General features: G+C 35.7%; 1 protein-coding gene across 1 annotated transcript; it reads right to left on the reverse strand.

The window, feature by feature from the left end:
• Positions 1 to 4,596: 4,596 nt before the first annotated feature.
• LOC108691079 (stress-activated protein kinase JNK) lies at positions 4,597 to 14,045 on the reverse strand. Its single transcript, XM_018198717.1, has 8 exons — positions 13,909 to 14,045; positions 13,154 to 13,283; positions 11,747 to 11,944; positions 11,140 to 11,274; positions 10,923 to 11,052; positions 10,223 to 10,381; positions 9,942 to 10,066; positions 4,597 to 9,138 (listed from the first exon to the last, which is right to left on the reverse strand). Exons 1-8 carry the CDS (start codon positions 14,043 to 14,045, stop codon positions 8,986 to 8,988), a joined length of 1,167 nt encoding a protein of 388 aa, XP_018054206.1. The 3' UTR covers positions 4,597 to 8,985.
• Positions 14,046 to 14,377: the final 332 nt, after the last annotated feature.

The following is a 14,377-nucleotide window of genomic DNA, read 5'->3' on the forward strand; positions in this document are numbered from 1 at the left end:
ATTTTTATCATTAATTGTCTGTAGCTTTCAAATCATTAGTTACTTATAATTAAATAGATAAAAATATAAAACATTGAAAAATAATTCAAGCACTATGAAAAGTTAATGCGACTCTGATTTTAAAGCTCCAGAATTCATGATTTTCTAAAATGAACTTTTTCTGATTCAAAATCAATGAAAAAGCAATTTTTTCTGATTTGGCCATTTTTTACAAAGTCTGTCCTGTCAGGTTTTGTGTGTATGTATATTTCTAGGAAAATTCAAAATAAAAACAAAAGGGCTGAAAAAAATCTATTTTTCGACATGACGTAACTTGACATATTGTCGTATCCGTAACAGACTAAAGACACGCAATAATAACTTACGAAAAATTCTTATCGTATCAAGCTTCAGATTATTTCGGTGATAATCATTATGAGATAATCATTTATAAAAAGAACAAATATTGTAAAAAGATACGTTTAATATTTAAAAATGCAAATATCGATACTATAGATCCCGATATTGCAATCCCGTATTTTGATAAAAAAAAGTTGTAGCGATAATTTTATTGCCTATCAACGCATCTACAAATTTCTTTTCGAAATTTATTTTCTCAACTTAGGTACTTCATCGAAGACAAAAAAAATGGCCATTTCGTAGATTCATTATCGCGCTTAAACGATGTTTATAGAAATGGAAAGTAAGAAACACGATGGAATCTCTGACAAGGCTCGATTGTGCAGCCTAGTCCATATCTAGGTGGTATAATTAAGTACAAATGACACGCTCCTTGAATTTATTCTTTTTTTACTCGATACTGCACTCATTCACGTCTAATTGGATTCTCATCATTCTTGTCTCAGTATATATTCCTCGATACAATATAATACATACCATAATAGCAATGATCGCAATAATAATGGTAATAATTATTAATTAATAATATTAATAATAATAGTAATATAATAAAAATCATCATTGTCTCCATCATCGTCGTCGTCGTTTCACTATAATGTATTTATAATATTTATACCGTGTGGTGTGTGAATTCATACAATTACATCATCGTATCGCCGCAAGTATAAGTATATAATTACAATCACTTATTAATATTCACAACTTAATAATCGTTCACCATTGTTTTCCTCTTTTTTCTCATTTTGTTCTAGAAACAATACGCAATTATTGTATTTGCCCCGTTCTGCCGTTCGTCTATCGTTCACGATCATCAATTATTAATCATTATTATTGTTGCTGCTTAATTGTATATACAGAAGAGGTATATATTCAATAATATTAATTAGTATTAGTATTTATAATAATTTAAGTTTACGCTTCACACGTGACTACTGTGTGTGTCTGTGTTTGTATGTGTATATGTATGTTGGTGTTTATCTTGAAAAAAAAACTCTACTTCCATTGTCTTTCTCTTTCCGCTGTTTTCCTTCTGCTTTATTTCCCCGTTCCTTATACAAAACCAAATGTATTTTTGAGAGTCTTTATCACTGATGAGAATAAAATTTTCCGATGAGATTTTTTTGTCATAAACTTGTTAAACATTAGAAAATTATTTTCTTGAGAGTTGTTCTCGTATAAAATATCAAATATTCGTTAAAAGTTTCAAATCATTATATTAAAAATAATTCTCTTAAGCCTGTCCAATTTGAACTTCGAAGTCAAAACGCAAAGTCATCGACGCAAAAAAATTCAATGTGAGTAAGAATTTAGATATTGTAAAGTGTTGATAAACGTTACTCATTGTCAGATGCGTATGAACACTTTACAGTCTCCGAAAAGTTACACTGAATTCTTTTGCGTCGATGGCTTTGCGAGCAAGCTCAAATTGAACAGGACTGTCTTAAATGAATCTAACACAAATCTCACTTAAATTTTTTAGATATGTAAGAGAGTTTTACTATGTCAAAATTAGAGAAAATAAAATCTTCGCTCTCAGAAAAGTAAGATATTTCAATCCAATGAAAACTCTCAAACGATAAAATTCTCGCGAATACATCAGGCCTTATAAAGCCTCCGTCTACAAGAACGAATCCAATGTCTGCCGGATTTTCAATATCCCGATAGATCTTTAGCGAAGAAACGGGCGATCACCAACGTCGGGATTTCTAGATATCGATCATTTAAATCTATTTTGTAAATAATCCGCCAACGTCGATTTTCGCCGAAGACGAGGCCGGAGTCGAGTAAAAGACTCCAAAAGAGTCACATAGATCGGAAGAAGTACATTATTGCTCAGGCGATTGGTTCTCTCCCCTATCGGCAGGGAAAAATCACCGGGAGCATCGATCGGCAGGCGTCTTGATGAATCGGCATCGTTCGGTCAAAAATTAAAACTGATCAATAATCGACTAATTATTCGCTTGTGGAGCTCGAAATCCAATGCCAGTAAGACAAACATCAAAAAACAACTCTTGCAACGTACGCAAAGAGTCTTAATATTTCAATTCTTGATAAAAATTTTTCGCGAACTGACGGAAGAGAAATCTCCGGTCAGAAAGAAGCTCAAAAATTTTCCATCTCACATGGCAGCGAAAAAAAAATCAATGCTTATCGAACGTACGCCGATCGATTTCCGATTTCCTACGTTTTGTACGCGCGAAACGAGAGAATCGCTCTTTAGAGGAAGAGCGTTCCTACTCGTCTATGGCGATACCGAAAGTGCCGGACTCGCGACGGAATCCCATCGTCGGCGTTTCCAGCGCTACGTTTTTTCTACATACGAAAGAACGGGCTTGATAACTACCTAGAGATATAGTCTAAGTGATAACGTAGAATGCTACTCGGTCGTGTGTATCCCTGTTCTGTGTTTGTATGTTTCCTCTCTCTCTCTTTCTCTCTCTCTCTCTCTCTCTCTCTCTCTCTCTCTCTCTCTCTCTCTCAATCTCTCGTTCGCACTCTCTCTTTCTCTCTCTAACTTACTCTCTCACTTGTGTCCTAAGGACTTAATTTGCTTTTATAAACTAAGACGTCGCCTATGCGCAATATCTATCTCATCGCTAATTGTAAGTTTAGCAACATGGACATTATTATTTTGTTTCTCTTTATCAATCTCTCTACCTTTCACTTTCTCCCTCCCACGCCCCGTTCCACCCCATTTGCCCATCCAAGTTCCGCTTTGTCGTTCAAAATATTTCATTTTTATTTCATATTAATTGTCCCCTTTATCGCGCTAAGAAAAAGGATTATCATTTATATCACACGCGCACACACATACATACATGCATACACATACATAAACACTTCTTCTCTTGTTTTCACCAATTTATTAATTAATTGTTAATTATAGTCGTCCTTGTGTTAATGAGTGTTTTCTGCCAGGTATCTCCTGTCTTTTCTCTCTCTTTTCTCATTTATACTTTAGATTCTAAATATATGTATACAATGTACGAATCAAAATTTTCCCTGGTTTCGGAAGCGATTTCGGCGGCTGCTAAGACATTGACGGGATCATCACGAATTAAGGACTCGATTCTGCTTTACGAGCGCGCAATACGGTCGCGTCCTCAAATGATATTGAAACGAGGCCAAAAGCGAGAAGGGACAAGAATTAGGAACAAAATTGCTCTCAGTAAAAAAACTATTATGCAATCAGTTTAAAAGAAAACAATGGGATAAAATTAAAAAATAAAAGAAAAGCTGAAGAATTAAAGAGTAAGCTTAGAGAAATGCTATCATAGATTTAAGTATCGTAATTAGCGAATAAATAAATGAAGCTTGGAACAATAATCGTTGTCTAAGTCATAAGAATAGAATAGAAAAGAGAAAAGAAAATAATTTATTACTTATATATTTAGTAATTATTAAGATTGAAATGCTCGAAAATACACGGAATGTTAATTCTTAATATATGTATATTTCTGATTCCACGTTTCCGCGTCATGTATCGATAAACTTATTATTTATTAAAATCCAATCTTCGAATTCATTACTTTAAAAGAGCGAGAAAACTTCAGAAAGTTTTTATTTCTTTCACGGATATAAAATATTTACGATAAAATAAGAGAAATTCAATGTCGCCAAGAGAGAAGAGAATTAGTATCCTTTTTGCCGTTAAAATAATGTCTTTGTCTATTTTTATTAGTTCCTATCCTTGTCTCCTGTCGTCTTTCGATCTCAAATGTTCCAACAAATATAATTTCTCTCCAAGGTATCAAGAAGGCACGTGACTGAAAGATACCTGCTATTCTCTACAGTCATTTCCTCTCGCTCCAGTTGGCGCCGATCGCCTCTATTTCTTCCTCTTTTTTTCTTTGCCACCGATATTGCGCGTTCCTAGCGCATTCGCCGAATTATAACAATCGTCGTATACATGTTCTAAATATTAAGTGAGTTAAAATAAGTTCCGAGGCGGTCGCGATTGATCGCGGCTACCTAAAGAGACGCCGGGGAATTGTCGTAGCGCGGCTTTTTTTTTTAACGAGACACACCGGGCGGATACATCCCTCTCTCCCCTTTTCTCCTTTCGTCTCTCTACACGACTCTGCAAATAGTATCCTTTACTCTTCTTTTTATTTTTATTATTATCCATTACTATTTATTATGTTTACTTTACTCATTATATCATTACTCGCTATCATTTATTATTCTTGCTACTACGTTTGCTTTAACTATGGAAACGAGAAAAATGTGGTACGAGCCACAACTACTATGTACGTATGTGTATCTATATCTGTGTGTGTGTACATGTATGTGTGTCTGTGTGAGTGTGTATTTTCATGTCTGATTGCCTACGTGTGTACACACACACAGAATGTTGATCGAGGACGATGTCCTCCGGTGTGATCCAGGTCGCGCCACCTCCACCCCTCATCATTCACTTTGATAAAAGTTTCCGAAACCGGGCAAATGTTAATTATCACTTCGCTCTTTCGCTTGCTCTCTCTCTCTCTCTCTCTCTCTCTCTCTCTCTCTCTCTCTCTCTCTCTCTCTCTCTCTCTTTTATGGCGTATATCCAAAAATCTTTAGAAATTCTGTCTTGTAATACAAATATCGCAGGGAGAGATTATCATAGCGAATATTACAAAATTCTCACATAGTTTTTCTCCTTCTCTTTCTCTCTTTTTCTTTATCTTTCTCGTATCGCAAACGGGAAAGAAACGTCGCAAGCGATTTAGCGATCCTCGAAAGTGATTTAAAAGATTGTGCTGGCTCACAAGAAGGAGCTGGACGAAATTTCATCAGGAATCACATAGTTCACCGAGTTTTCCTTCAGCGCGCTTATTGTGCGAAGAAAAAGGCTTTTTGCAACTTGTAAAATGGAAAAATAGTTGTATCTCTTTCTCTCTCTCTCTCGCGCTCTTTCCCTTTCTCTCATCTCACATTCTCACCCTCAACCGCGCCTCGTCTCCACCTTTCGGAACAGCTACAACTTTTTTCTGGATTTTTTTCTTGCATTTTTTCCTTTCTTGTTTTTTTTTTCGCTTAAGTTCGACGAGAATCACCCTGTGAGTACACGCACGAAGGGCCGCAGAAGTTACCCTGTGTGCAAGTGCTAAATGCCCAAGAGGTATAATTTGGGTACGCTTTTTTTTAATTGCTAAGTATCGTCCGCTGATTAAATATAATTGACTTTACTTAACGTGCGTGGTGATGGCGAGGGCCGTAAAATATATCTCTTATGCGTCACGCATTCATTTTCGGGATGATGTGCGCGACAAATTTGCAAAGTGGCAGGGTGGAGAAGGTATAGCTAAATATCAAAAATGTCACTTTAAAAAAAGAAGAGAAATTGGCAAATTTCAAACAGATGTAAATTATCATTTCAGGAAATTGCTCTAGGAAAAAAAAACAGTTATTATTCAGAAATGTCGTTTAAGACAAGTTATTAGACAAATATAATTTTTTCCTGAAAGATTGTCTTTAACAGACAACTCAAAAATTTTGAATTTTATTGTCTAATTAGAATCTTGTATTCAATCTCCAATTATGAAGATTGAAGAAACATAATTACATAGAATAATTCTTTTAATTAACTTATTTTTTACGGGATTAACACTTAGAACGCCGGGAAGATTGCGTTCATTTTAATCTTAATTCATTTTAATCGCATTACTTTCGATGAAGTGTCATTGCAAAATACAACAGATATATCTGTAAATATACACTTTTGACGAATTAGGCGCGTAGGGTAAAAAATAGCGTGGCGAATGTTCTAATTTTTCTTCTTAATTTCGTAATAAAGAAGCTCGTTCATAATACATATGTATATAATGGGACATGTATACATTTTGTAAAAGAAATACGTTGATGAAAAGGGATATTCGTCGCGGATCTGCAGCACGACGACTAGCTGAATTTGTAAAGATTTTTGGCGCACTACTCTCCTCTTCCGTACACGCGCAGAATCGAGACCGCTTATTTGTAGCTCATATTTCATAATTTTAACCATGTGTGTGCGATACAATTATGTGTAATTAGCAGTATCATCATTAGACTTTTTATTATAATTAGTGTTACAAAAGCTTGATTATATTTGGATCGGACTGTAGCAATATATTCACATAACTATCGTCGTGGAAAATAAAAATTTAACGTTTACATTATACAATTATTCTTCATCATCATTCATCGAGTCGCTATTTATTTGTAGGATCTCCTCGTCGATTCACGTAATAAATACAATTGTTTTATATAGTTATCATCATTATCATCATCATTATCATCATCATCATCATCATCATCGTCATCATCATCCTCATCATAATCATCATCATCATCAGCATTATCGGCTCTCCCAACCCAATTCACCCTCGTCTATTGTATACCGTTTTACGATATTCTAGTCAAAAAGTGTTTCATCTTTTATGTCATATTCCCCTATATAATAATACAAATCACACGATCTATTAAAAAAAAATAATAATAAAAAATTAATAAATGTTCGACAAAGATCCATATCTTCGCAAAATAAACTAAGCGAAAATCATCCCTTTTCGCCGCTTTCTATGCGCGATCGATTGTAGTTTTATTCCACCGATTATTGCGTCGATTTAATATCGAATTCTCTCTCGGTTATTTCGATTGTAAAATACTAAGCACCGTGAGTTCATCGCACGACACGTTATACGCGAGATTGCACGAGAAGGGAGTAGTATCGTTTATCGCACTACTACTCGTACTAAAGATATAATCGGTAATCGTGGGACTGCAGTGTCCCTGACGTTATTACGCAGAGATCGATCGTTGTGACATTGCACTACTTCATCCTCTTTCTTTTTCTTCCTATCGACTCATTAAAATTAATCAGCGTTCGCCAATTGTTCTTACGACTACGAGACTACTAATATGAAGTATCATGAATCGCGTATCTACTGGCACTGATAACGACCGAGACGAAAGCACACAGAGCGGAGATGCGAAGTATCCGAACGAAAGGTACACGCTTACGAAAAAAATCAGTACCGCGCGAGATCGTGCGGACACTCTCGTTCGCACACAGCACTAAATTCACAATAATCAATTATTATGTACAAAAAATCCTATATCTCATCGATCGCGTCTCTTTCCTTTCGCGATACGAATGATTTCGAGACTCGACGTGTAGCGCGTCATTTCTTCTATTTTTCTTGCGCCTCACACGCTTCATTGCATTGCGCGGCATGCATATGTCGTACGGAGCCACATGAATTAAATATTAACAAATCTACCTAACTTATATATCCCTCGCGATATCCAGCGATTTAATGAAACAAAATTCTAAGGATAGTCTCGTCCTGATGATCGCCCGCTACACACGCGAGACGAAGATCGAGCGGTTATAAGCTCTGTGGTAAATTTTCCCTTATCTTCTTAATCTGATATCTTTGTGCTCCATACTCTGAAAGAGCATGGATGGTCGCGTTAAAAAGTTACATTCAGAATGTGTTCCCATATGTGCTTACAATGATACGAAAAATATATATATATATATATATATATTATATGTTGCTCGCGCGCAAAAGATAAACGCGCTCGACCGATCTTTTCGGAAGTTGTAACGGGCAATCGATCACTTACTCCTCCGGAAGTTAAAGGAACGATCACATCTAGTTCCGTTTTTGTATAACCTTACAACGATCATCACAGGAATATGATATTTCTATATCGTTTCTCTTTCACGTCGACTTTATTGCTATGAAATGCACGTCAAATATCGTCCAAGATTACAAGACGATCAAAAAGTATGAAACGACGTCCGCTTTCAGATTGTACAGCGATAAACTGTTGTACTAAGAGAAAGATCAAGTAGCCGCGAATCGAGATAGAAATATTATTCCGTGGATCGAAACAATTTAGGGATTTCCGGAGGAGATGTTCGGAGATTTCGCGTTAATCAAGGAAACGAATAAACTGAGGGGAAGAGAGAAGAAGCTCGTCCAACAACCAGGCTGGCAGTAGTTGAGGAGACGACAACGCGTGACACGATAATTTCTCCTGTATCCATCGCTTTCTCTCTAGTTCTCTTCTCCGTAAACTTATCCTCCGATCCTGGAATTCTCCCGCGATCCTTACTGACCTCCATTGCTTTGGTAAAGCACAAAGAAAGCGACGAAAGTGTCTTGAGTGTTCGGTGGCACCTATCAAAGTGCCATATAGCGGTCACGAGTTTCGCTCCTGCAGGAGCGTTTACTCAGATCATCTAGATCGTTCCAAGAGAGAGAAGATCAAACGGAGGAATTATTAATTGATCATCTTCGACTAGTTTCGTCTTGATTACATGTGCTGCCAAAAGACTACAATTTATCCCCCTATGACACTCGATAGAGTATCCTTCTTCTCTTTCCATATTTTTTTCGCTGTTTCTTGCCTTCCCGAAGGAAAGGAAGGTAGGTTCGTGGACATGGATTTAGCTTCTTTCTTTTCTTCATTCTTTTCATCCCTTTCTTTCTCCAGTTTCCCCTCCCTCTCTCGCTACGACGCTCCGGCGATATCCAGGCGGTAGGTAAGACTATTCGGATGCTTCCTCGACGAGAAGGGAACCGTGGATGGGCTGCTGCTCTGCGGTATCTACCGACTTCCAGCGCTTTCTGACGACTGAGCAACCGCCGCGGGATTGTGGCTTGTTTCGTATTCCATCACCTCCTGATAGATCAGCTCCTTCCACTGATCCACCGTATGTTCCCTCTCGTCCACGCTATGATCATATGGACCTGGCGCAGGCTATAAAATAAATCAGAATTTCTTATAAATTATTACACAAACGAAAGATTAACAATCAATTTTATGAGTATTTAATGAAAACAAAAGAGAAGTTTATCTTGTTAAAAAAATTCTTCATCACATAAGGATAATTGTTTGCAGCATTATGTTTTCACATTTACTAGAATTATTTTTATAATTATAATTTTTTAAAAATAATACAAACGATGGTTTTGTTTTGTTGAAATATCTAATTTTTGTTGAAATATCTAAAAATTTAATTACATACAGATCGGGAAATAATTTTGTTGGACCATCAAAGTAATTATAGAACAAATGTCACGTAATTGTAGATTGCTAGAATCAGTTTCAGTTTGACACTGAAATTGATTTAGCAATCTACAATTAATTACATGTGACATGTGACATTTGTCCTACAATTATTTTGATGGTTTAACAAAAGTATTTCCCGATCTGTACATAATTAAATTTTTAGATATTTCAACAAAATCATCATTTATATATTATTTTTAAAAAATTACTTGTAAAACTTTTTGTAACATTGCTCATTATACTTAAGATTCTTATATATTTTGATGAAAAACCAAATTATTTTTAGACCTGTATTTAGCTAATTTTTTAAATAATTTTTCAGCAAAATTGTTCTTTTTATGTATACTTTTTTTAAATATAAAAAAATTGTATGCAATTTCTCAAATTAAATCAACGACTATAGTAAATCCTGTTTTTCCTGATTTTCAAAGAAGACAGTATGATTGAAAATGACCATCTATTCACGCGATCAATCGATAAAGTCTACTTACAGCATTGACTTCCCCCTCGTCGTACCAGACGTTTATGTAATTGTGCAGCAACGCCTCGTCCACGGAAATGCGTCGCTCCGGGTCGATCACGAGCATGCGCGATAATAGATCCCTGGCTTGGCTCGCTAGAAAAGGAAGTAAAAACTATGAAAGGAAGAGCCAGGGAGAGGCAAGGCAAGGCGATGACGAGAATGCGGATAATCTCGTCATCCGCGCGCCAGAACATGCGCGTCTCGCGATCAATCTCGCGATGCAGGGCGTCGACTTGCTGACCTACTCACCTTTTAATCTATTGTGTTCTGAGGAGTCCGAGGGGAATAGAACATCTGGAAATAGCCTCTCGAAGGGATAGCCTGGATATCGTGGCCTATTCTCTACGTAATTTCTGACGGTCGGCTGCAGTCGTTGCATGAATTCCTGCGCCGGTGTACCAAGTTGTTCTGCAGATAAGAGCAACTATCTTATTTTTATGATACAGTAGTAGGGAATCTAGATAATTGCCATTATCCTTTATTTAACAAAAAAATCAATATTAAGAAAAGTACTGTAAGATAATATCACGATTATCTTGGTAATAAAAATTATTAGGAGATCATGTATCTGCTTACATTGAAAAAAAGGTCATGACTCTGTCATCTGCGTTAATTATTCATGAGAATTCATAAAAAATGTCACATAATTAATTAAATAATTGTGATTACACAATAAAAAATATTAAATAATAATATACAAATATTGTTGAATGTTTATAAATTCTAATAAAATCATTTGTCATCTTATGTTTTAATTGATTTCGACGACACATTTTCAGAATAGATTATAATATAGCATCATGTGGAATTTTATTTTGCATTCCTTTAATTCTATTCTGCACATTTTGTAGAATTTTATTTTATAATATTGCATACGGATTATTATTAAAATATCATTTATATATTATAATAATTATTATTATTATCATTATGGAAAATTCGGTCTTACCGATTATTTTATTCCACTGGTCAATATGATCCGTGCCCGGAAATAATACACCACCGCGTATCATCTCGCCCATGATGCACCCCACCGACCAGATGTCCACATTCTCTTTGTAACCCATGCCCAGAATCACCTAACAAGAAAAAAAAATGAATGAGTGAAACAGATCGAACTAATCAGAAATAAATTGTGCAAAAAATTACAAGAGAATCTAACTTACCTCCGGCGCCCGATAATATCGTGTGACGACGTAGGGCGTCATCATAAATGTGGTACCGGCGGTCCTCGCCAAGCCAAAGTCAAGAATCTTTAGCGTACAGTCAGATTTTACGACAATATTGCTTGGCTTCAGATCCTATACAAGAAACAAAGTCAAATTTTAGAGATTTATCTGAAGAATCGTGAAAGAAAAAAAATAATTAAAACTAATAGTTAATATCGTAAAAAGATGCCATGCGAGCGATTGATAATAATCGCGAAGTGACGAGTCAGTCACGAGTCAACGCTGTTCCAGCTATTTCCAGCTATATGAATTTTAATTTTTAGCGCGTTAATTACGCAAACAATCCCGCAATCGTTGCGCCGTGTTCTCATTTTTAATGAGCTCGACGCCGGTTTAACTATTCTATTATAACGTGCGGTGCACCGGGAAATTAATCGAAACGATGGTAGTTATTTCTTTCGCCGCGGCGGGACAACAACAACCGCGAGACTACGGTATGCAGGAATAGTCATCGTTAATGAATCTCGTTACGGTAGATTAAATGGCTCTGCCCGTTATGCAATTTTCATTGGGGCGCAACGCGCAAATAGCTAACATCACCTACCCTGTGAATAATGCCGGCGGAGTGCAAGTGCTTGATGCCGCACAGCATCTGGTAGAGGAGATACGACATACGCTCGTGGTCCAGATCCATCTGGATCACTTGGCATAGATTAGCGTCCATGAGCTCCATCACCAGATACACGTCTTGAAACTCATCCAGCGATCGTTGCGGTGTAAACGCGTTCAGGAGACCGATTATCTGCAAGACAACAAATCGTAAATTGACGAATCGATTTCGTTTTCGAAATCCTTAGACAATGCTTAGATACGTGAATAATAAAATTTGTTCTTTTTCTAATTCTTTCTCTGACTTAAATTATACAACAGATACTTAAACTCATCTCTCTCTTTCGGAATTATGTGAAACTATTTACATTGTTATTCCACCAACGCAATTTAACACTTCGATTCTCTTAACACAGAATTAAAAACAATGGGATTAAAATAAATTGTAGGAAATTGAAACTATTAACCCGATTAAGATAAACACTTATTGTACGAATATACTTTAATTTTAATTCTTATCACAATCCCTTAATTTATAATTCTGTTAACAACTATTCTGTCAGAAATTATTTGATGACAAGGATAAATTACAATTGTGTTGAGGCTAGAAACTACTCGCGATATACTGTGCGACTGTGTTACTGCGACTTATTCGTCGCTGTAACATTTTCTCATTTAACTCTGTGTAGTTTTCTTCCATGCATTTCTATCTAATTTAATTGGGAGGAATGACAAAGAGTTTTACATTCATTTGTATAACAATACAGTACAAAGCGCAACTACAATTCTCACGAAATAATATTACATATCAAGACATATACTGTACATGTGTTTGATTCAACAGTAAGTAAGGTTTAAATGAGATACTTATATTTTATAGCAATTTAAAAAAAATGAAGTAATATTTTTCGTAATAAATTATTCGCAGTTTTTAAGAGTTCTTGTTGTCAAATTATTGATATTCTTCTAAGATATTTGTTAGCATTAATATTATTAAATTGCATGTTAATTTAATAATGTGAAATTACTACTTCATAGTTTTGTTCATGATTGCGTTACAAGAAAAAGATTTCGGCGCGCGAAATTTACAGAATTAAATATTAGGTATGGGAAAAAGTTCGTGGCGTTTTTCCCGTTACATCTAACGGGAAAAACGCCACGAACTTTTTCCCATATGTATCCCTAATATGTATATAAATTCACACCGAAATATTTAAGCACTAAAATCCACATCAACCGATAATAGGACTTCTCTTACTTAATTAGATTTGTCCTCATTGGTCCAATTTAGAATCATAATTGTTTAAAAAAAAATATTATGATATTTACAACAATATGCGTTCCCAAAAAGTATATTCATGTCATGCATAAAGAATGGTCGAAATAAAATGAAAGAACTTACGTTTTTGTGATTGACCAACTTCATGAGTTTGAACTCTCTGTAGGCCCTCTTCGCGTGTGTCACGTTTTGAAAAGGTCTGGATAGCTTCTTGATCGCCACATTTTGCGCAGTGACGGTATCGTACGCCGCGCTGTAACAAAGATGGAGGAAAACATTCAAGATCGTTGGGTCATACACTCTTGAACGCGCGATTTCGTCAAACTAAATGCATCAAACTAAAATAAATAATAATTGAAAGTGAAATATTCTGTTAGTTAAAAATTTTTATCTAAATTTACTTATGTTGTGATAAGCGTGCCTATATCCCGTCCGTGTGGCACAATTTAATAAGATTTTCGATAAGATTTTCAATTTAATAAAACAATAATTATTAATTTAAATAATGATTTCATAAAAACAATTGTTTTAATAAAAAAAAACCTATTCGGATAAAAACAGAGCACGCATTTTATCAGAAAAATTTCTCGTATTAATGTATAAAATAATAAACTCTCAGAAGTTTAATTTAAAAAAATGAAATTACGAAAACTATTAAAATGATATGGAGAAATTATTCCGCAAGAAAAGGTCAAAGAAATGTGCACCAAATTTTCAGCGATGACTGCAGCGAATTTAATATGTTATTACTTGGACGTGATATAAGCTCTTTTGATACAAAATAAAATACTATAAGGCAGGAAGACAGAAAGTGGAACAGACAGAAAAATAGATACACTCGCAGCATATAATCTGTATAAGTCGTGGATTTTACTCACCATACGATACCCTGAGCGCCGACGCCACGCGGAACGACGTCGACGTATCTCTCGGGTATGCAAAGCTCGGTGTCGCCGAAAATGTGACGACGATAGCCGCTCCGAATGTTGCTCGATTCCGTCGCGTTCGTCGCCATTACCTCTTTTTAAATGTTCTTTAATTCTCTCTTTCTCTCCCTGTTTCTCTCTCTAGCTCTCGTGGCGGCTCTCGTGCCTTAACTTAGGTAGTGTATATCACGGCTTTAGCTACCAAACCAACGACACAAGGACTACAGGAAACGAAAACGATCAAGCCGATCGCGGCAACGGAGAAAATTTATCGTCGTCAGGTTTCGACGACACTTGCGAAAATACGTTTTCAATGTTTAAATGGCGCAAGTTACGAGTTCATGGTGGAACTCATTTATTTTGTTAATATCAATTTATTAAATAAGAAAAAAAGAATTCGCACGATAATTAACATCATTAT

The sequence above is a fragment of the Atta colombica genome, unplaced genomic scaffold (assembly GCF_001594045.1).
Source record: "Atta colombica isolate Treedump-2 unplaced genomic scaffold, Acol1.0 scaffold386, whole genome shotgun sequence".
In the NCBI taxonomy this organism is placed as follows: domain Eukaryota; kingdom Metazoa; phylum Arthropoda; class Insecta; order Hymenoptera; family Formicidae; genus Atta; species Atta colombica.

Excerpts from the sequence above, each read along its gene's own strand:
- LOC108691079 (XM_018198717.1), bottom strand. The coding sequence starts at position 14,045 with ATGGCGACGAACGCGACGGAATCGAGCAACATTCGGAGCGGCTATCGT. Across the intron at positions 10,067-10,222 it reads AGAACACAATAGATTAAAAG|CGAGCCAAGCCAGGGATCTA; the intron begins GTGAGTAGGTCA and ends TTCCTTTTCTAG. Across the intron at positions 9,139-9,941 it reads ACGAGGGGGAAGTCAATGCT|CCTGCGCCAGGTCCATATGA; the intron begins GTAAGTAGACTT and ends TTTATTTTATAG.